General features: G+C 40.5%; 1 protein-coding gene across 2 annotated transcripts in view; it reads right to left on the reverse strand.

The window, feature by feature from the left end:
• LOC124278029 (tripartite motif-containing protein 45-like) overlaps window positions 1–25,693 on the reverse strand; it is a 64,290-nt gene that overhangs the window by 29,579 nt on the left and 9,018 nt on the right. Inside the window, exon 1 of one of the 2 annotated variants that reach the window (XM_046713766.1) lies at window positions 20,136–20,189. The exons of the other annotated variant lie outside the window; for it this stretch is intronic. Coding sequence (XP_046569722.1) covers window positions 20,136–20,152 — 17 coding nt within the window. The 5' untranslated portion in view covers window positions 20,153–20,189. Of the gene's footprint in view, window positions 1–20,135; window positions 20,190–25,693 lie in introns of those variants that run through there. 2 annotated transcript variants of the gene reach the window in all.

Genomic DNA, 25,693 nt, shown 5'->3' on the forward strand with positions numbered 1-25,693 from the left:
ACTATATGCATGCGGGCATTGCACCACTGCAAGATTTCTGTAGGTTATACGCCAGTTGGAGAATACACAGAGTGTTGACTGGGTCAGTATACTACTCAGACGAAGTAAAGAACACCAGGGGAAGCGGGATTCGAACCCACGATAATAGGTGTATAGTGAGTGAGTTTAGTTTTACGCCGCACTCAGCAATATTCCAGCTATATGGCAGCGGTCTGTAAATAATCGAGTCTGGACCAGACAATCCAGTTATCAACAGCAATTTATGTTATGTCTCCGTCAACTTTATTCCGTATGATACATACACTAACCTGAGCCTGGAACAGACAAACCAGTGGTTAATAGTAGGAACAACAATGTACACTGTCCCGTTATGGTACACACTGAGGCTGGCAACAAGGTCCAATTCAATTAAGTCAGCTCTTACGTAAGGCACAAGTTCTAAAACCCTATCTGAATCATATTTGGAAATAACTGTTTGCTATCCTTGACCTCTTCCTCGACAAGGTACATGGCCTTGTACGCGTACTAACACATGGCCTTGTAAGCGTACTAACACATGGCCTTGTAAGCGTACTAACACATGGCCTTGTAAGCGTACTAACACATGGCCTTGTAAGCGTACTAACACATGGCCTTGTAAGCGTACTAACACATGGCCTTGTAAGCGTACTAACACATGGCCTTGTAAGCGTAGCTACAACACATGGCCTTGTAAGCGTACTAACACATGGCCTTGTAAGCGTACTAACACATGGCCTTGTGTAAGCGTACTAACACATGGCCTTGTTGTACTAACACATGGTACTAAGCGTACTTACACAAGGCATTTTAAGCGTACTTACACATGGCATTTTAAGCGTACTAACACATGGCCTTGTAAGCGTACTAACACATGGCCTTGTAAGCGTACTTACACATGGCCTTGAAAGCGTACTAACACATGGCATTTTAAGCGTACTAACACATGGCCTTGTAAGCGTACTAACACATGGCCTTGTAAGCGTACTAACACATGGCCTTGTAAGCGTACTAACACATGGCATTTTAAGCGTACTAACACATGGCCTTGTAAGCGTACTTACACATGGCCTTGTAAGCGTACTAACACATGGCCTTGTAAGCGTACTAACACATGGCATTCTTGTAAGCGTACTAACACATGGCCTTGTAAGCGTACTAACACATGGCATTTTAAGCGTACTTACATTATGGCCTTGTAAGCTGCACTCAACACATGGTATTTTGTAAGCGTACTAACACATGGCCTTGTAAGCATACTAACACATGGCCTTGTAAGCGTACTTACACATGGCCTTGTAAGTGTACTTACACATGGCCTTGTAAGCGTACTACTAACACATGGCCTTGTAAGCGCACTTTACTTACACATGGCCTTGTAAGCGTACTAACACATGGCCTTGTAAGCGTACTAACACATGGCCTTTTAAGCGTACTAACACATGGCCTTTGTAAGCGTACTAACACATGGCCTTGTAAGCGTACTAACACATGGCCTTGTAAGCGTACTAACACATGGCCTTGTAAGCGTACTAACATATGGCCTTGTGGCCTAACTTGTAAGCGTACTAACACATGGCCTTGTAAGCGTACTAACACATGGCCTTGTAAGCGTACTAACACATGGCCTTGTAAGCGTACTAACACATGGCCTTGTAAGCGTACTAACACATGGCCTTGTAAGCGTACTAACACATGGCCTTGTAAGCGTACTAACACATGGCATTGTAAGTTGTACTTACACATTATGGCCTTGTATACTAACACATGGCCTTGTAAGCGTACATGGCCTTGTACATAACACGGCCTTGTAAGCGTACTAACACATGGCCTTGTAAGCGTACTAACACATGGCCTTGTAAGCGTACTAACACATGGCCTTGTAAGCGTACTAACACATGGCCTTGTAAGCGTACTAACACATGGCCTTGTAAGCGTACTAACACATGGCCTTGTAAGCGTACTAACACATGGCCTTGTAAGCGTACTAACACATGGCCTTGTAAGCGTACTAACACATGGCCTTGTAAGCGTACTAACACATGGCCTTGTAAGCGTACTTAACACATGGCCTTGTAAGCGTACTAACACATGGCATTTTAAGCGTACTAACACATGGCCTTGTAAGCGTACTAACACATGGCCTTGTAAGCGTACTAACACATGGCCTTGTAAGCGTACTAACACATGGCATTTTAAGCGTACTAACACATGGCCTTGTAAGCGTACTTACACATGGCCTTGTAAGCGTACTAACACATGGCCTTGTAAGCGTACTAACACATGGCCTTGTAAGCGTACTTACACATGGCCTTGTAAGCGTACTAACACATGGCATTTTAAGCGTACTTACACATGGCCTTGTAAGCGTACTTACACATGGCCTTGTAAGCGTACTAACACATGGCCTTGTAAGCGTACTAACACATGGCCTTGTAAGCGTACTAACACATGGCATTTTAAGCGTACTAACACATGGCCTTGTAAGCGTACTAACACATGGCCTTGTAAGCGTACTAACACATGGCCTTGTAAGCGTACTTACACATGACCTTGTAAGCGTACTAACACATGGCCTTGTAAGCGTACTTACACATGGCCTTGTAAGCGTACTAACACATGACATTTTAAGCGTACTTACACATGGCCTTGTAAGCGTACTAACACATGGCATTTTAAGCGTACTTACACATGGCCTTGTAAGCGTACTAACACATGGCATTGAAAGTCGTATGGTGAAAGGTTTACAATAACATTTGAGGTACGGTCAAATATCTATTTTTGGAGTTGGATGGACATCACGGGGAAGTGATGCACGACAAGGGCTAGGTGTATTAATCGTAATGCTACCCCGGAGGGTAATCGATGTTCTGAGGGTACCAGTCGATGTTCTGAGGGTACCAGTCGATGTTCCAACAGGTGATTAAATGGCACGCAAGAGTCATTCTACGTGCGCTTCGGACACTTCGTGATGACCTAATTTCATCGAAATTGCGATTAGTTTGTACCAACTAATGTAAGAACACAGTGATCGATATAACAGTTCAAAATAATGTTTGTATAGATCATTGTCTTCTGAGATTAGCTTATATTGCAACCTTTTCGGTGATTCATGTTGGTAACTCTCGATTAAGTGTTTTGAAAATTATTTTGCAAATAACTGTATCTAGTCGCTTTGAGCTAACATAACATCACACATATAAGGAATTTAATATGAACAAAAAAAGCCCCAATTACACTAAATACAATTCAACATACAGAATATAAGAAACTGTTGTTGGCCGGGAGGTAAGTCTAGTTATATTTTACGTGCGCTTTACTGACAAGTTCATAATAGTGTCGTAGAACGGTGGCACACAGCAGTGCCAACCGTGACTATTGAATTAACGAGTTATAAACCACTCTATTCACTTCAAAACCACAATGTAAAAGTTATTAATGCTGTGGATCTGAGGAGAATCCAAACACATCGATATGTAAAGTTGGTGCGTTTATGGATACATTTGGTGCCATTACGAACGGCCAGTATGTCGTACCGCATTTGTAACAGGGACACGCCTGGAAGCCCAGTGGGTTGAGCGATTGCTCTTCTAGGCACGTTCATGGGTTCGGTTCACGGTTCCCTTTCAGGTACCATGTTCGCAGACATGTCTGATAGCGTCTGGATCACCTGGTCTCATTGAATCTGTCGCGAGTTTCAGGTTCTAGAACGCCCTTGATTGTGCTGGATGTCTACCCAATCGTGACCACGTTAAAGTTAAAAATCTTCTTGCAGGTTAAGGAAAGGGGCGAGTGGAGACGAATTCTTCAAATCGAACGCTAACGTCCCTTCGTCACCACTCGTCCCTTTCCGTAGCTACAAGAACACTTCATCCATTCTAAATTTATTTTCAGCTTCTGTAAATCCTAAAGCAGACACTAAAAATGACACTGAAATATATCTCAAACAGAAGAGTCGAGTAACCTCGCTGACATACCCAATGTGGAATTTTAAAATGAACACGTAGAATATAATGACCCCCCAAAAAAAACAAAAAAAACAAACCCAAACAAACAAAATAAAACAAAAACAAAACACGAAACAAATTATACTAAAATCAGACTGAGATTTGAAATATAAGCTCAATGTTAAACATTAAGTTGATTAGACATATATACAGATATGATTTTATTGTTTTGAAAATCGTAGCGGTTTTAATTATATTTCCTAAAAATGTTGGAAAGCGCACGTACAATCTTAAAAACAGGCCCGCAAGATCGTCAAAAATACAAAGTGCACCCATGGGAGCCTTGACGTAAACAAACTTACGTGCGTGTAATAGAATCTCTCACCGTCAATGGCATTTTCCTTATTAACAACTTCACAAGAGGCAGCGCAGTTGTGTTTCCTACGTTATTTGTACTTTCAATATTTTCACGATTTTGTAAACAATGACATAATGTTATAAACGATTTAAGTACTCGGGATTATTTTTATCAAAGCACCGAAATCATTACGTGAGTTCTGACTGGTTTGTTGTCGCATATATCAAGCATCGCGACGGGGACGAATCGTCTTGGAGGTTACGGAAAGGGGCGAGAGTTGACGAATGTCACGATTGCTACAAAAAGATTGTCACGGACTAACCCGAGTTGGTCACGAATGGGCAACGTCATCTCGGGAATTGACCTGATAGACTATTGGCAATAGAGTAATGTCCATTAGACTAAATACTGCGTTTTGATAAACGCCGGTATATAAAGACCCAGTTACGGAACAACGGAATGCTGACTGGCACATATGGTTCGTGGTGATAATTATGTCGTCCTGACATTCCACTCTGACAAAGCATCCTTGCAATTGTTTTATTCATATACATTAGATATCTCAACGGCGTCTTAATACATTTTGAAAACCCGAGGTTCGCTAACCTCCACATGAAACAATGTACAGACGAACTTGGCGGCATTCGTCGTTAAATACGAGGATCATGTACCAATATACAGTTTTACTAGATTTCCAAACCTTGCTTCCGGGGCTAGAATAGATATCTATCAATACCTTTAAGGGGGTCATTGATTCCGTTCAAATTCTTTGTTTGAGTATCAAATCTCATTAAACACGATTAACAGGATCGTGGATAGCCGTGTCAGAAGAAAACTTGGGTTTCTACATTCTTGGAGTTCTTCTGACTGACAAACTACAATATGTAGATTCGCTTCATTTCAACAAGGGGCAAAACTCTGTCAGACTTATCGCAGAACATCGCTAAAACTTGTCTCGAAACACGGCGCGGAAGTTGAAGACTGGGTACCTGTCTACTGATATGAGTACCTGTCGTCTAGGCATTCCAACCAGCTAACCAACCAACGGTTGTAATTTCCATGATCAATCAAAGCACTGGAAATAACACTCCCATGTCCCATGTTAGGAAGAAGCTTTGTTGCACCTACATTCCTGTAGATCATGCGCGACAGCTGGGAAGCGAAACACGAGATATTTACACTCAGCCTTTAAACATTTAAATAACCTCCCCGAGCTCTATTCACAGCGTTAAAGAAATATAAATGCAGTCAGCAAACCTGTTGTCAGTGTGTTTCTTCCATTGTGGAAAAAAACACACATACAGTTCACATGCACTCATTTCAATTTCTTGTAAAGTATATCTAATTAAATCGAATTATGTGCCCATATACATGTTTCTTCATCCTAAGTGTGTAAGTTAAAGAGTTTAGGTGTAATGTCGTGTTTAATTAACACTTTCGGGCGTGTCAGTTTATATGCCTTGATGTGAGCCAACCGTTTGAGTTTTCTGGGAACTTGGGTGAGGTTTGAGAGTAGTATATTGTTATATGTCGTTTGTTTTCAGAAAACGGGGGCTTGATTATGTTTTTTTTATTAAAAAATAAATCACCTGACTACCCCCTTCAGCAACAGAAAAAAGCCTTCTAATGGCTGCTACTTTACCGCAATTAAAACACGCTGGTCAGTTCTTGAAAACTGAAGAGAAGTTTGCCGCTGTATAAACAACATAAGTACACTCTGGGATTCGAACCCACGACAAACTTACCAAGGACATACAATCTGTATGTGGAATGCAATAAGTGGGACACGTACACCACGACGCGCACAACATAGCAGTATAGTGAAGCATGTCACTATTGAAGAATATTTACGTTCAATGTATTACAGAAATAAACGTTTCATACTATTCTGCTCCACCTAATATGATTCCATTGCGTGCACATTCCAAAATATGTTCAAAAGCCAATTATTACGACATATCGGAACATATGATAATCCATGACCAATGACAAACACAGGTTACCCAGCAACAGAATACGAAACTTTCATTACATAACCAGCTCTAAAGCAATTGCAAATGGCGTCACTTCCGCCAGATGTAGTCTCGCATTTCTGTGAGATGAGTGTTCCCGAGAACTTGGTCAGTTTCCAAGAAGCAGACAGACTGATGAGCGTGATGCTAGCACTAGGTTCTCAGGGCATCGCAGTGAGGGAATGACAGTAGGGAATGTTATATGGGAGATAACTGGTCTATGATCAACACTTCAATACGTACTGCTGGGCAAATCATTACTTTGAAGGGCACCCTTATCAGTTCATTTACCCCCGTGGTATAACTCTTAATACAACGTCATTGCCACATCCGATACACCCGTCAGTGGGAAGGTGTAGAGATTTACAGTTGTGTAAATATAGAACAGAGATGTTACAGTCAGGTACACAGATTTCACCTTATATCAATTTAAAATGAATGCCAGAGTGGATGTGCCTATAAACTAGTGGTGGTCCGATTAATTGAAATAATCGAAGATTGGTCGTAGTGACTAAACGACCAAGCAATCGATCACAATTTCTCATAATCGAACACAAACAATTCTGGAACACTTGTTTTTATCAACAATATTTTTCACATGGTTGGTTTTGTCTATTACATGTCGTAAGCACTACAAGCTCGTTTCAAGTCACGATTGAATTTATCTTAAAGATTCAAAGAAATTAAGGTTCCAAACATACTAGTCATCCTTTAAAGATGTGAAATTTTGCAAAAAAACCCCAAAAGAACTACTTGTTTTTTTCCTTAATTTTATGTGCATTAACAAATTTCATAAATGACGCTAACCAATTATTTTCGATGATTGATCGGTAGTAATGAATCAATCATCAATTATGAGATTTTTAACCAATTCCCAACACTACTATAAACCGGTTTTATCGTTGATATCCAAGACATATGTTCTGAAAATGCTATTAATTGACATGGATAGCGAACATGTTAAACACAAGGCTGTTTAACAGAATTATTTTCCGCGTCCTCTAAATATACGAGTATGTGGAAAAGTGCCAGACTTTTCTTTCATGGTTAATTATTTTTCAGTTACAAAATCAATGTCTCAGCCAGACAAGGGATGTGATATTTGCTCAATGACCCGTACATGTCCGTCTGACACTGTATGAGATGTCCGAACAGTTCAACAGCTTCACCTCGAACAGTACATGGCGTGGTTCCAATGTACACTTTATCGCCGAAGGAAAAAGTGAATACGAAATCGAAAATTTCCCCTTCCTAACGAACCATGTTTGTTAAAAAAACAAATAATAATTGAAAGATATTGACTTGCATTTTAAAATAAATTAAATTTAAATATTTGTTTTCGTAAACAAACAGAAAAAAGAAAGAAAATCATTTGATTATTTTGGTATATCTTACAAAGGTTCGTAACAGACTCTTGTAACAGGACCAGGTCACGTACACGATAATAATGGTAAGCTGATGTACTTGTTTAGCGATTCAAAATATTTTTACATGATCATAAACTGTATAACATAATATATTTAATTATATTTAATTTTATTATAACGTTTATTTATACAATACAGGGCTCTTACTTGACATTAAAGACACACAAACATAAGAGTTGGCCTCAGTTGTTTACTGGAAACCCCTGTATATAAATGAATATACATATATATGTCCTCGCAGAAAGATAACGGTGCATTACGTGCCATAGCTCCATGTTTTAAATAACTGACAACCAGCGTTCACTGATTTGAACAAAGGCTTTTGTTTGTCAGCTTAACTTAACACAACAAAAACAAATTAAAAGAATGTCATCTTTGTTGATTTGATCATCAATGAATTAGTTTAACACAACTGATCCGAGTTGACAGTTCCACCACACTTGATTATATTTGTTTAAACATGACGATAACCTACCGTTTTCAGGAGACAACATCTTACGTCGTCCAACACTTGACTGGAATGAGGAACAAGTCTCTAACACTGGTGTGCCAACTGCAAGTCAAGTGTGTAATGGTGGTTTGAGCTGTGGCCAAGAGAGTACCTATGTATGTCAAGTTGGTTTTGCTGGATGACTGTACACTCAATCTATTTTAGTGATACATTTCGCAATCCTGTTGTTATTTTACATTCCACTGCTAATAATCATTGGGCTCACCCGGATGTCATACATCTCTGCCAGCACTGGAATAGATCCATACCGGAAAATCGCATGTAAACAGAGTATGTGTGTGCTCATGATATCGGTCACTGGATTGTCTGGCCCGGGCTTCATGATTTACAATTCATATGACTGCCAAGCACACGAACACACTTTCCAGGCAGTAATGACTTTCACATAACATCCGAATATACCCTACACATCTGTTTTTGAATCACTATCAAATAGTGATGTTCGAAAAGGCCAGCACTCTTACAAATACACGCAGTTTAAGTTAACTGTACTTCTGAAAATGCACGGAAACATACAATACAAGAGGAAAATATTAAATTTAAAAATGAGAAAATAGGTGTTTTATATATTTTGAAAATAGGTTGTGACGATACCTGGTTTAGGTTTCAGTCAACGAGAGAACAATGAAATAGGATTTTTTTTAAAACTTACAGTACAGTATTGAATATATGATGTTACGGCAAATATATTAAGCATACGCGGTTACATCTAGTTTTGAAAAGGACCTTTTGCAAATCAAGACTAAAAAAAAGCAACAACAAACCAAAACCTTCTCATTGAAATGGGAAAACTAGCAATAACCCTAGATTTTATGTTTATGTAAGTTATATTACTAGACATTCATTGCAAACTTCACGTTTTGTTTCATTATATAGCTTAAAATACTAACAAAGAATAACATATATCGATAGAAAACACCTGAACTGCCCGAAATGTTGAACTTAACACGCCTCATGTACTCTTGTATGTCATTAATTAGCTACTAAATGGCATCTGTAGTCCCATTAACTAACTGTGAGTGTGTCTTTATTTAAGTGGGATTGTTAACTCCCCGGCGTCTTGTTCCATAGTAATATTGCGGCGTAAAACTAAACTCACTCACTCACTTTGATATAGATCCTCTGCTCTGTATACTGGTGCCATGTATCGTATTACTTCTCGTGTATCACAGTCCAACATAGAAGTATCTGAAGTTTATTTTGGATCCGAACAAACGAGAAGTTTTTATAGCCGAGTGTGTTTTTGTGATTCGTGCTGTTTCTTATTCGCGAGTCCCTCCCCATTGTTTTCATATAATTCCTATATGGATACAACAAGGAATTGTTATTCACGGTGCCCTTCATTATTTGTGTATTACTCAATCTTATACACAGAATAGGAATTTCTATAAATATTCCTGCATTTGTGAAATAGTGATGTTCCTCATCACGCCGCCATCGTCAACTGTGTGGGAGAGGTGTGGTGACGTCATTTTGGAACTCGTCACGAGAGGGAAAAAACACTTACCCTTACACCCTGTGCTAGCCAGCCAAACCTTACAGTATCACTTATCACAAGACATGAATAAGCTGTACGTGGAAGGGGTCTCTAATGTTTTAATTATCATGTAACTGTAAGCGTAATTCCATTTCCAGGAAATCTCTGTTGAGTCCTTTTGGAGAGATGTTCGTGATCATGAGTAACTGGAACGTATTTTGTGCACGCTACCGTTTGTTTTATTTCATATAAACCATTTAATTTCTTTAACGCGATACCTTCGGAATTTATCACGTAAGCTAAAATGTTAATTAATGAAAGTCGAAAGAGAATATGTCATATCCTTCATGACAACATGCTTTCTCGTGGAGTGAGATTTTTTTTGTTTCGGAGATTTATAGGAAACAACAGATAATGAAGAACAAAAATAGCTAATAACTTCCACGTGGGAGAGTTTATCTTGGTGTTCACCTTCCATCACACAGGTGAGTGCATGTGTACCTGCAGGATTCCACGTGGCACCCATTATCGGCATGTCGGTATTCCTTTTGTAAACACAGTTATACCTAATGGACCGTCATGACGATATCGTACCCGGGGAACTACTACAAGCTGTGTGTATATTCCTGGGACCCCCCAACAAAAGATAGGAGCGAAAGGCCAGCGTTACCCTGTAGTACAGGTAGTGGGTATGGACATTGAGTGAAACATGGGCGTCAGGCCTAATGATCATACGGTGTCATACAGTGGATCACAGTGGTAATATGGACGGATAACGATAATTATACCAACAGACATTAATATTCATATAATCGGATAACAACGGGCAATAAAGATAAAAATGGTCGCACAAACGTATAACAATGGTAATATACACGGATGACAATGGTCATATACACGGATAACAATGGTCATATACACGGATAACAATGGTCATATACACGGATGACAATGGTCATATACACGGATAACAATGGTCATATACACGGATAACAATGATCATATACGCGGATGACAATGGTCACATACGCGGACGACAATGGTCATATACACGGATGACAATGGTCACATACACGGATGACAATGGTCATATGCACGGATGACAATGGTCACATACACGGATGACAATGGTCACATACACGGATGACAATGGTCACATACGCGGATGACAATGGTCATGTACACGGATGACAATGGTCACATACGCGGATGACAATGGTCAGATACACGGATGACAATGGTCACATACACGGATGACAGTGACAGTGACTGACATCGATTTCCAATTATTTCAACTGATCCTGTTTGTATTTACTCGAGTGTTTTTCTGTCAGCGTCTGTCAGCTGCAACATCCTGGACACTTTGCTCCTACAGAAACCAACTTGTTTAAGTTCTCGAGTGAGAGAGTGAGCAAGGTGTTAGACCGCTGCTAGCAATATCCCAGCAATATCACGGCGGGGGACACCAGAAATGGGCTTCACACATTGTACCCATGTTGGGAATCGAACCCGGGTCTTCGGTGTGACGAGCGAACGCTTAAACCACAAGGTTACCCCACCGCCTCAGGTGTTAAGACGTTTCTCGACTCGTTCGCAAATGTGGAGCACAACTGGCTAGAATCGTCATATAAATGATTATTGCCATCAACAATATCCTTCTCATCATCACCCACATACAGTATGATACCGACATGTGTTATGACACCAGGTGTTCATGAAGCGAGACACCTGGTGTCGATGCTATTTAGTGGTATCACCCTTATTGCTACAATGTAACCTACATGTAATCTACGATGTAACCTACACAGTATGTACACACACACACAAAGGTCAGTGTAAACACTCCAACCACACGCACGAAAAATCCCGGGATAAAAGAAAAGAAAACACTTATCAGCATCAGAAATCAGCCCAGAAGCTCGCAAGACATACAGAGGGGCCCAGAAACAGCAACCGTATGGGGAGAACGCAAAATGACACCCATTTCATTCCATATCACCCAGTGCGTTTAGTTGAGCTTCTCACAGAGTGAGATACACTTCTTCACAACAAGGGTCAGATAAGTATGGAACACCGCCAGGGCCAATCTCCTGAAACTCTTACCTATCTGGTAATCAGCTCTGAGGTGCCTCCTGCACGTCCACCTGTTAATAAAGATTTGACCCACTTATGTATTGTGGGGTAAAGGGTAGACAGAGGTCACCGTGATGCATCTCGAGCAAGAGTACCTGATGTCTCAGAGTGTGCCATACTTCCATGGAATGCTTCTAGAGACATCGATATGATACAGTGAAGCACCAGCTGGATGATGTTTCTTACACGTTGTTTGTGACGGGTGTGTGTGTCTTTGTCATTATATTACGACACTGCGTAGTTTACTAACTCAGGTAACTTACAATTAGTTTAACATGAGACAATGGGACGGTTTAAAACATTACGTATTGTGTGAGTTTAGTTTTAGTAATATTCAAGTTATATCACGGCGGGGGACACCAGAAACGGGCGTTACACATTGTACCTATGTGGGGAATCGAACCCGGGTCTTCGGCGTGACGAGTGAACACTTTAACCACGAGGCTACCCCACCGCCTCATTACGCACTGAGATAATACATTCAAAATATTAGGGTTAGAGAATAATTAATCACAGACGGTAACGGCATTTATAGCAAACTCGGTATCACGTCTCCATTACAGAACTAATCTTCCTACAAACTGTAACACATGGTAATAGTAGATCCGGGCAGCTGTAAATAGTTGACAAATATGAACTGAACAAGTGTGAAGGTTCTACTTTTTAACTGATGACGCCACGTTGAAGTTTTGTGACGTATAATTATTTAACATCTTGTAAGCAAGACCGTGGTAGACTAAGTGACCGATTCAAGAATCAGACAAGGAGCGTTACTTTCACCTACTTCTTTTGTACACTTTGATTATAGAGCACGACGTAGTCGAGGACAGCCTACAGCAACGTCCGGTGGTTCATGCAAACGGAGACATATCAAGACATGGAATACAAAAGCTTCCAAGAAGCGCCATGAAGAACACTACACTTTTTAAAAAACTCATCGTTGTTAAAACAATGCGTAGCTAGGAAACAAAAACAACATAATACATAAATTATGGATGATGATAACCTATGATACAGCGCCTTGGAATATGAAGTTTAAATAATATAAAATACCAAGTAACATGAAGGATGAAATAGCCTATGACATACAGTGTACCTACATTCTGTATTGAAGACGCCTTGACGCAGACACAGCTGTAACAATACACCTGTACATCAAAGCAATCATCACAGGTACCGTCATTGATTACTTGGAATTAGTTTTTTGAAGCACCGTGTGGCTTGAAGACAATGAAAGAACTACAGATATTAAAAAATGTTCTGTACTCACTCTTGCCAGTGCGGGAACATTACTTCTCGCTCGGGATTCCAGTTGGCACAAATACTGCCTGTCACGCGACTACCTACATATATGATGTCCTTTGGCCCGTCCTCAGATGTAAGTGACACGGGCACTGGTCCAGTGTCCTACAGGCTGGTCAATGACCACCGGGAGTGACCGACCGCTCGGTGGGAGGAGGTCGTTGAGCAGTGTTGGCACAGAATACTGAGCCGGGGATGGTTTTTCTTACTGGAAGACCGTCTGTGACGTTAGCAAATGCCAACAGGTGTAGCTATCGATAACTGTTATAACAAACTAGGGATCGGGGATAACATTGAGGGCAGCAGCATCTGACGCGGTGGAACCCCGGCTCCCAGACAATATGGTTCTGGGATATTCGGCTGTATACGACTTTAGAGAGGTTCTTTAAAAAGTTGCACCTTTGTCTGAAGATACTCGAAGAATATAGCGTCTCTTGCAGGAATCAACTGATGGTCGCATTGTTTTTGCGTTTCCTGGGTAAGTTGTGTGTCTATATTTTTTGTCACACCATACACTGTGATGGGACATGTATGCCTCATTTCCCATTTGCCAATAACCACTGTGAAGTCATTACAGGTGTACACTGGATTCGTTAAGCACCACTGTTAAAACGTTAAGCACCACCACCTATCTATGATCATGTGTCAGTATGTATTGTGGAACAACATGACGATCTTATTTGGATTTTTGTCTACGAGGCGGGCGATATTAATATCTAACATGTTAATCACATCTTACAAATGTCTTAACGATTACCTGGAAGAATGTATGTAAGTACAACTCCAGATCAGAACGTGTTATTACAAACAACAGCAAACATGAGCCTCTCAAACCTGGTTTCCGCTGAAGGTACTCAGCAGCTTGACGTGGTCTGGCCTGGTATGTTGATTTGTGGCTCGCATACTGACGGGGCTGTTTCCACCATGTAATTCAGGCGTTCCCATGTCAATATGCCCCATTATAACAATTCTTGGTGTGTGTATGGATTCTGGGCAAACTGGACCGCTCAGGAGAAATAATGGGAGGATCTTCCAAGTAAAACAAAGTTTTCCTGGCTAATGATCTCGATGGAATACAAATGACCGTCTTCCATATATTACGTTCTAATTGAATGTTACGAACACGTTCAAGAAAATACGATAAATGTTACGTTTTAATAAATACTTCCTAAATGTTTTCAGTCGGGCTTGTGTAATATCTGATTTAAATATGTATTTAATAACGAAATACTGAAAAGATAAAATATGTAGAAATATTTCACTTAAGTGTAATGGCGCTTTATGCCTGAACTATTTTCTGTTTCTCAATGTACATTAGGTTACCATCTAAGATCATTATGATTGATGAATATGACTTTAGAATATTTTATTTGCCAAATTTTGTCAATCTATGACCGTTACCTGAAAAATTACCTTTTTCGGCTTTTGCTCGGGAGCACATAAAACGATCTTCGGGAAATTGCATATCATGTAGGCACACACAAATACGCTCTGTTAATTCATAAAATATTAGATTATTAGACATTATTCCTTGTGAATATAGAAAACACTGGGGCTGGGGGTTATATAAGTACATATTTGTATATATTTTATGAGATATTTGAACATTAATCCTTATGCATGTGGTCATATTTTATGTGGTTCACAGTTTAAGCATATGGTGTATTTAAGAAATACACTTCGCTCTACCACCATGTATAGTGTAATAAAACACACTTTTGCCCTGAACTAACATAGTTAAAGCACGAGGACGCTTGCGTCCGAGTGCTTTAACGTTATAATAGTTCAGGGCGAAAGTGCGTTTTATTACACTATACATGGTAAAAGGGCGAAGTGTATTTCTTTTCTAAGATGCCAAATTTAATACTTTCTAAAGATAATTACGATAAATTTAAGGCAGAAAACAAACGACGGTGACGGTGACCTAAATTAAGAATCCTCGCACAGGGCTAACTGGCGCGCTGTTCTATTGATGTGTCTGCCCCCTACGTTAAGACGAACGTTACCAGAAAAAAACAAATGATAACAGTTTGATGACGGTTTACGTTCGGATTCAATATCTTCTTTGAATTATTTTAATTACATCTGTCATTAACGTAAACCATATGGGGCAATATGAACGTTGCATTTCTACTACCAGCGCAAGTTTAGATCAGTACTTCCAGAGGAAGTTGAGTAGTCAAGCCACATTCCACAATTGCATTGTGGGAATGTAAACATTACGAACGTTACCGTGTCGCTGAAAACTCGTGAGTCGAAATGACACATTTTAACCGTCGTAAAACATAAACGTAATGTTTCCACCAGTGATGTTAGCTGCGTGAAGCAACAGCAAACCAAGAAACTGGATGCAACGGTGTAGTTTACTGTAGGAGGCCGTACGAGGCGATGACAACTGACATGCATCGTGACGTCGCTTACATTGTGACGTAATGTAAAATGGTTTGATTACGAGGGGGCACACTAGAATGGCGCAGTGACGGGATAACGTCATTCAATTGTTACGTCATCAAAAAACTATACCTTTATTGTCTGATAATGTATTTTTTTTTCGATTGTTCTAACCGCTAGGCATCTTAGAATTGAACATAAATATATATGATTATTGCCTATTATTTACCGGACATTATGATGACGTATTACATGAGCACAGAGACAGTGCAAAGTGAGCTGACCCCGTTCTAAATATACCTACTGCTTTCTCTGGAGCATCAATGATCCTATGATCCTATACACAGGGTACAAATAAGTCAGAGACAAGTGTTTTGTGATGTTTTAAGTGTCCAGGCTGTGGCAGATGGAAATTAGGTCCGGTATAAAATATTATAGCGGTGGGTGAATTTAAGAGCTAATGTTTTCAAATAAATATTGTGTTTCACGTGAAACGCATGAATAGATACACTTACTGTAAAGTTACATGATTGCTTCTATCGTGCTAATGTAATGGAACTCATAACAGAAGTATTGTAAAATGAAGCTTATCTGTCACAAGGGTTTTAAAAATTTGGTTGTATTTACTGATATCAGTAGTAGTGAAGAAGTAGTATATTCTATGGTGAAATATCTGTGTCCTTGTCGTGTCTTCAACAATGGGAGACTGTGCCAAACTAACTACATACATCGTGACGTCATACAGGTGAGGTAGAACTGGGCTTAACGTCGTACCTGAGAATATTTCGCTCACATGACGACGTGCATGCGCGCGTGTGTATGTGTATGTGCGGCTGCTTGTACTAGCCCAAACTGAAGCTGGTTCTATAGTGCTAGCCCACTGAGATACCATGCGGCAGTGAAGCATGAATACCCCACTCAGACACATTATACTGACTCCGAGCCGACTAGTCCTTCTTGTACCCATTAATGCCGAGCGCCAGGCAGGTACCAACAAGTACCATATTTTAACGTCTTTTGGTATGACGCGGTCGGGGATCGAACCCGCGACCTTCCGCTCTCCCGGGCGGACGCTCTAACCACTACACCACGGAGGCGGTCGACGTCATAGAGGATGGTGTTAACAATGCTATTAGTGTACTACGTCAATAATTTAACTTTAATTACGTCATCATCTATGTAGAGCTCACAGAACACGTATTACGTGTGTGCTTAAAGTTTGTTATTAATGACTCAGATTATATTGGGTAACAAATACAATCTCACTCTTCTGTAATTAAACATGTCAACACTCGTATATAAAGTTGCTGAAGCCTCGGGTATCGGCTACTTTAATACACGCGTACTGATGTATTCGAAATCAAACAACGCTATTAAAAAGATATACTGTGTAATTGTCAGTGTGTTATCTGTATCACGGATATTGCATCAGCCGCATCAGGAAGCGACGCTGATACATCCACTCGACTAGATAACGTAATCATAGCGAGATACATACACGCATTTCCTTCAATCACGCGGTCTCACGGGCACGGTGCAGGGCTGAGCTACTCTGTCTTTCACGTACATGGGTGATGCCAGGTGTCGTTTTCATTCATACCGACACACATGATATAATAAATATACAACACCAGGAAATAGTCAGTCTCGACGGTCTACCGAAGAGTGAGTGAGTGAGTTTGGTTTTACGCCGCGTTTAGCTATATTCCAGCAATATCACGGCGGGATACACCAGAAATGGGCTTGAAAGTGTACTAATGTGGGAATTCGAACTGGGGTCTTTGGTGTGGCGAGCGAACGCTTTAACCACTAGGCTAAGAAACCGCCCCAATCTACAGAAGAAGAATACATTGGACGTAATTGTAAGTGGAAGTAGTGGTGAACATCGTATGAATGGATCCTTGGAAATCTGTGATGACACCGGGTTTTCAGGGTATTCATGATGCTCTGTTCCACCGGTAGCACCCGCCACTGTCACAGATTCCCCAAACCGTAAACGTTGCTTGTTCGTATTGAACAACACATATTTACTGTTTACATTGCTGTGAAAGTTGGCTGATGTCAGCGTAAATGTACCAACCTGTGTGACAACGCATTACCACTGCGTGAACGGAATTATACCAAAGGGAGACAACCAAGATAGCCAACCGGTGACACACCGCACAAGAAAACCTGTCACTACTATATATGGAAACCCAAACCACACAGTTCAAGTCATGGAAGGAACAAACAAACAAACAATCAAATACTCGTATAAACTGATTGTACACAATCACAATGCATATTGAAATATATATCACATGCTGGAGATGATAAATGACACCACACCACTGTCAGCTGTAAACTAATGAGAGAATGGGTATGGATTTATTACGATTCATTAAAAGGAAGGCTATGGACTTCACACACTATAAAGGGGGAGAATCGAACTCAAGCCTAACATGTATTAAATGTGATTGTAATAAACACAGGGGTTCGAATCACTGTTTGGACAATAATTTTTAAAAATAAAAATCTAGATTTTTGCAGCCGTACATTGTTTTTATATGTTATGAGTAACTTATATTTCAAATTTGAACGAAATCGGTGAAGAAATGGATTTTTTTAGAAAATTCTCCCGCTACACTCATTACATATGAAATGGAAGAAATGGATTTTTTAGAAAATTCTCCCGCTACACTCATTACATAAATGGATTTTTCAGAAAATTCTCCCGCTACACTCATTACATAAAAGAATTTTCTAAAAAATCCATTTCTTCACCGATTTCCAATAACATATTATGTCTTAAATATATGTCAAACTTTGTCCATTCTCTCCATGTTAATACTAACATGGCGAGCACAGACAATTATCTATCAACGAGTATACTTATAATGTTATAATATCTCTCTATATAATCATTATCTACTAACGGATGTTCGCTTTATATGTTTTATTTTATTATAGGAGTGTGGGGAACATGGGATACAAACGAGTCTGCAGGACACCGGTTGTTGGGAGACGGGTAAGCAGGCAGTGTATCTTACGTCAGAACAAACACAACAAGGCCCTATAAGCGTACAGTTGAGTAGGAGTGATGAGATTCCACAACCCACGTTTGTGTTCGCGGTTCCGTTCAATTAAAAAAATAAACGGTCGTAACCAGCATACCACGAAAGGTATTTATATTTATCTGATACAATCTGGTCCTACAAAACATTCAAAATCATGAAATATCGTCTTTCACGTGCACTCGTGTGTTTCAAAGTGTGTCGCGTGCAAGACCCTGGAATGAATATACAGCACAATTTCTTGAGTTGATTATATTTTATATCAACAATAAATTTAAACTGATTAGGGAGGAGCGCATATTATTTTCCCCCATCAACAATCCCAACAAGCGGGGAATCGGGGCTTCAGGGTCTGGTGCTAATAACGCGGAAAATGAAAAAATAATAATCGGTAATGATAATGGCTGTAGGCTCAATTTGCGGTGACGCGGAGGTGCTCCTTTCTTCGTTTAGCTTCAGGAGCGTTCAGGAAGCATCATCCTTTGATTGGATAGACAGAGAAATAGATGATTATCTGTACCAAAGGTAACCAGTTTATGTACCATGCAGGGAAGATATATATATATATTTACATGCCTCCAAGAATAAGGGACAGTGGAAGAATATCGTCAGAACAAGGCTTGATGTGCATGGCATTGTACTACAACACTACATAACATCACAGACAACTATTTCTGTATCTATATCAACCTATTTACTTTGTATTGATGAATGTTCCTATCAAATATGTGCATATCTCCTATATTACAATAGATGTAGTTATTGGGTAAACCCCATTAATCCGAACTGTGCCGCCAGAAAACATCCAAATTAGTCAATTTATGGAATAAAGAATATATTTAGCAGTGAGTGAGTATGGTCTTACGATACCTTATGCATGTGGCGGCGTGACAGGCGAACACTTTAACCACTGGGCTACCGGTTCGCTCCTTGGTACGCCGTAACTGTTACATATTCAATGACGATTACAACAGTTATCGCCTTGAGGTTGTGGATAACAAAATAGCGGAGTCCGGATAAACGGGGTTACACTTTACTGCAGTTCATATATGGAATGCAGTTTTATGATTAAAGCAGCATTTTATATTGATTGTAGAAACGGCATAAAACTGACTGACTGAGTTTGGTTTTACGCCGCTTTTAGCAATATTCCAGCAATATCACGGCGGGGGACACCAGAAATGGGCTTCACACATTGTATACCCATGTGGGGATTCGAACCGCGGTCTTCGGCGTGACGAGCGAACGCTTTAACCACTAGGCTACCCCACCGCCCCTAAACGGCATAAAAAGAAAACTACATCGTCGATATGTACATGTCCCCGTGACAACAAAGAGAGGAGGTACAACATCTGGTTCTACACAGTCATTCAGTAACTGAATAGAAAGCATGATCAACAACTCCACACCCCTGTTACTGAACTACTCAGGCTACTGAACATAGACTACTGAACACACACCGTCAACACCGGACAAGATGGAACAGCCGTGATGCTAGACACTCACCAGTGTGGGTCCGCCATATTGGATACCCAGTGGCACTAGGGGTCAAGGTCAGCGCCTCTCTGACCAGTGACGTCACACCCTTACAAAAGAAACTGACCATGGTCATCGTCCGTGGCAAGATAAGTGGAATCATGCCGGTACCTGGCTATGAAAATGATGAAATGTGGCGCTGGGAGGGAGATCTGACATGAGACTGAAGCCATTGGCTCCATGGGACAGGTGGATGTGTGACAGACACGAGTGACTATATACTTACAGGGTCAGATGATATGGGGCAAATTGGATTTTTTATTGGAACAAGATCTTGAATCAACTGATAAAGCAAAGGAAACACAAGAAAAGCAGAAACCATAAAGCGGAAACATTCGAGTAGAAATCCTAAAGCGGACATCATGAAGCGGAGTTGTAAAACTCACAGAACAAAAACAAACAGAAAACACAAAACTGAGATCTTAAAGCAGAGATCACAAAGCGGAGATAATAAAACTGAGTTCATGAAGCGGAGATCACAATGTTGAGATCATAAAGCTGAGATCCTGAAGCGGAGATCATAAAGCGGAGATCACAAAACTGAGATCTTAAAGCAGAGATCACAAAGCGGAGATCATAAAGCGGAGATCACAAAGCAGAGATCATAAAGCGGAGATCATAAAGCGGAGATCATAAAACTGAGTTCATGAAGCGGAGATCACAATGTTGAGATCTTAAAGCAGAGATCACAAAGCGGAGATCATAAAGCGGAGATCACAAAGCAGAGATCATAAAGCGGAGATCACAAAGCGGAGATCACAAAGCGGGGATCATAAAACTGAGTTCATGAAGCGGAGATCACAATGTTGAGATCATAAAGCAGAGATCCTGAAGCGGAGATCATAAAGCTGAGATCCTGAAGCGGTGATCATAATTCAGAGATAAATATTTCCAATGTTGACGGCAGTACGTGTGTCATGGCTTCATGCTTACATGGGTAATTTACTTCACGTTTCTGACCGACTCCGTGGGAAGAGCCACGGGTGAGTTGTGTGTCATGGATGACGAGTGACGAAATGATACGCCGGGATGTACATCAGCCTGGACTGCACCGACATGACCCCGCTATCAAATGATGGAGGGGAAAGGGGGAGGTCGCCCGACATTGACTAAAACGCTTCTTAACGTTTGTAATTGGAGTGTCCGTTCACTGCGAATATACAGGCATGAACGATTTGGAAAACACATATTGGTGATGGTATAAACACATGTGTGTTTTTACAAGTAAATGCCGTCCTTTCGTGAAGAATCCGATCAACAGTTTGTTTTGCCAGTCTAATAAAAATGCAGTACTTTTCCGACTTCAGATAAATATGACAAACATGCTTCCTTCTAATGCCACTGCGCATATGTACAATGTTTGTACCCTACACAGAGAATGTTTTTCGCAAAGTACTTACCAGTGCTACCGTCTACACAGTATCGAATGGCTTGGAGGGCTGTATGGGAACCACACACTGCGATAGTACATGCAACACAACACCCCACAGCATTAACCCACCAAACAACTGCCTACATTACCTCAAGTAGGACGTCTAGTGGAATATCCCTGTGGACACCAACTCAATGTCTTATCGTCTGTAGGTCGTTATAATAAAATATATACCATCTCCCTCTACTGCCAGGTAGGCTATATACTGTATATCCCCCAGCACGCGCTGTGACTGAATCTGTGCGAGAGGCCTGAGGTCTGGGTTATCACTTGTTATTTTTGTGGGGGTAGAGTAGCATAACGTTTGTCAGAAGGCTCCGATGTCTACAGAATCTTCTGGAACAGTTTCAGGAGTGGTTGTTGTTGGCGATCTGTTTACGAATAATTCCTTGTAAGTGTGGCAATACATTAATAAGGGGGTGGTTATACGTTTCAATACAATGTGTTACAGTCGAAAAGTACAGGGACAACGGAGGCCCAATTGTCACCTTTGCTGTAACAGGATCTGCTGAATGCTATGCACACCCTGATAATTAGCCGGTATTTGTCGGCACCATATCTGTGCTAAAAGGGATTCACTAAAGCAGTAAAACTTCTAAATCAAGCATCACTTTTAACACCCCACCCCCACCCCACCCCCATCCCTCTTCAAGCTGACCCCCGATATATCACTATAGTATACTATTCGGTGTTACACAGTTCAACCTGCTCACCAACTAACCACTCATAAACGTAAATTCGCGGAATATTCTGCGTTTTAAATTATAGTCCTTGACTGGCGGCATCTCTTCATAGCGCTACAGGCAGCCAGAGTCAAGAGGAGAAATATACGCATGAGAAATCCGGTTCAAATAACTTCAGGTTTTGTGTTGACCACAGGTTCTACAAAGTTATTGAAAATACCTCTGTAGCAATGTACGATAAACATCTACAACATCATCTTCTCTATTAACCCCTATGATAGATTAGAGCAATAACTTACATCATCTGATAAACCAGTCATTGATAACACATGTGCGACAGCAAACCAATGTTTTATCCCTCAGTGTATATAGACAGAACCCAGTCAGGTGACCGCTGTGTGTCGGGGATGACCTGACCTGGTCTTCACTCAACACCAACCTGATCATCACGGCGATCAGACTCGACTGATGGGAGTGTTGTTCCTGCGGGTGGCGGATAAAGCCGACCGAAGCTTAAGCCGCCCGGATGCTAGAATGTCAACGTTCTCGTGTGTTGGTGTAAATATCTAGAGAACAATGAGTAAACCCAATAACTCGTGCTACATAGAGCAATCAGGGAATGTTTGATTGGCAGGAGGTTTGAAATATGTAACTGAATAATGTCAGATTGTAAAGGTCTGGATATTTTCTCCATCGTAAGACATGAGTGCCAGATATAATATTTACTTTGAGACTTTCTGTTGCATTAAGCGGAATAACATTTGTCAAATCTCTTAATGCACATAATCAATTTACAACATAAGCATATAGTTATGTTTCCCCTGTCTTGATAGATAGATTGATATATTCGGTCTATCTGACTGGTGTGTTGTTTCATGGGAAGTTCTGGAAACAATTCATTTCCCGTGCACGCCATTAATGTCGTCATTTTTCGTACATGCCTTCTTAGAGAAATACCATTTCTTACATATACCATAAAACACAAGTACAAGAAGGAAGATTTCATATGTTGGATTCCCTACCTCTTAAGTATAATAATATTTCAACTTCATTTTGACATGGAGTATATTTTTATATTTTCCAGACATTACAATCTTCGACATTCAACGCTATGTTATCAACATGTGATTTATAGTAATCGTGTCTGGTGTTTGTCACGAGTGAGTTTACAGTTATCATTAGACTAACGCTTAGTCTCTGAATATATGTAATTTTGATAGTAACAAACCCATTTAAATTGAAAGGAGCCCCAGGGAGACTAGAGATTCTGAGGAAGTCTAGACTTGCTTCATTTACGGCTTTAGCATTGCCGAGAGGGCTTGACAGTAGGGAAAATAATGTGGTTCAGGGACTGTGAGACAGACTGACAATTTTTCAGCCTTGAACGCCAAAGACGTGTCAATTCGTCATATCCCAGACCAACACAAACATGGTATTGAGGGTGTTGAGGATGAAAGACATGTTCTGTTGTATTGCCTGTGTATGATGATTTGTGTGAAGGTTTAGATGAAAATGTCTGTTTTAGATCTCTATGATGATGATAAAATAATTTTACTTTTTAAAAACCATGTATATTTTACTGCCAAAACCTGCTTTTATATTTTACACAGAAGAAAACATATTTTATATGGATAAGATTCAATATTGTATAGAACTATATCATTGTTCGTTTTAGTGTTAATAATACATTGTCATATTATATTATAGTCTCTCAAAACCCTTAAAGGGCGGCTCACTTTTATATTAGATTTTATATATGTTTATATATGTTCTTTTTTGTGACGTGAGACTGCAATAAAAAATCTGTCTGTCTGGAAATATACATCTTCACTACAAAACTGTAGGAACGGACAGAGGTTGACAGGTTGGATAAAACGGGCAGTTGGGATTAACGAGGTCAGTATGAATACAGAAGCCAGCTCCCAAGTACCTCTCACAGGCACGTGCGTGTGCTCTCCTGAGCTTCACAATAGTTTACATGTTTGTAGTCTGTGCGTGAACATACTCCCCCAGCCCAGATAATGACTACAAAGGCTGGATTATCAAACGTCCCCCCCTCCCAGGTGCCACTCCCCCCCGCGCATGCGTCAACTATGTTACACATGCACATATCACACAGCCACGGCACGCAGGAATTTGCTTATAACTCATTCGTGGTAGATATCGTTGCCATGGTAACTGAAACACTATCTGCAGGAATCTGGGCATTACGAGTGGAAATGGTAAGGAAGCGTTACTACGGCTCAGTCACTCATTCACAGAGCATATGCTGCGTTACTAGCCACACTAGGAAACTGCCTGTTGGTACCAACAACGTCCACGTCACATTCACCAGAGTTGCATGGTTCAATGACGTAGAAAGCAGGAAGATGGTGATACACACATGTTACAAGAAATGTTATGATATCGTCTTAGATGATGAGCAACACCATGTAATATCATGTACCAAGTACAGCGAAGACAGGGAATCACTTATACACACAATGTTTTATTATGACCAAGAATTTGCAACACTCTCTAAAAAAAGAACAATTCCTAATAATCTTCACAAACAGAAGTCCTGAACTAATTTCTAAAATTTCACCATGCAATAAATATCTTTTCTATTGGTTTTCATTGGATTTTGTTGTAAATAGACATAAATTCAGTGATTTAGGGTTCGCTATGACATACAGGCAATGGGATGGATGTTGTAGTTTATTTTTGTCCCTAGGATAAGGGAATAACTTCGTTAAATATCGTCGAAATGTCACTGTTGACACTGTTGACGACTCAGGACAACATATGTCGCACAATAGGGGCGGAGCAAAGACCAATGGCTTCGATGTGGTATGTTTTTCTAGAAAACAATGCTGCTTATTTATAAAACAACCCAACAACTTAAAACATTGTTTGTGAAATATAATTTAAATGGTCAATAAAGATAATTTGGAAACCTTACAAATAAATAAACTAAATATAATTAATATTTATACATGTACGCGTATTGTCGTTGTAGGAAACATACTGTGAGGTGCCAGGTGATGGGGGTAGTACGCCAGGTAGGTGACGGGGGTAGTATGCCAGGTGACGGTTGTAGTACGCCAGGTGATTGGGCTGGTACGTCAGGTGATGGGGACAGTACGCAAGGTGATTGGGCTGGTACGTCAGGATTGGGGTGGTACGTCAGAATGGGGGTAGTACGCCAGGTGATGGGGGTAGAACGCCAGGTGAGGATAAGCTGTACGCCAGGTGATGGGGGTGGTACGTCAGAATGGGGGTAGTACGCCAGGTGAGGATAAGCTGTACGCCAGGTGATGGGGGTAGTATGCCAGGTGACAGGGGTAGTGCGCCAGGTGATGGGGACAGTACGCAAGGTGATTGGGCTGGTACGTCAGGATTGGGGTGGTACGTCAGAATGGGGGTAGTACGCC

Source organism: Haliotis rubra, unplaced genomic scaffold, assembly GCF_003918875.1.
Source record: "Haliotis rubra isolate DU_JTF1 unplaced genomic scaffold, ASM391887v1 Scf230, whole genome shotgun sequence".
NCBI lineage: Eukaryota > Metazoa > Mollusca > Gastropoda > Lepetellida > Haliotidae > Haliotis > Haliotis rubra.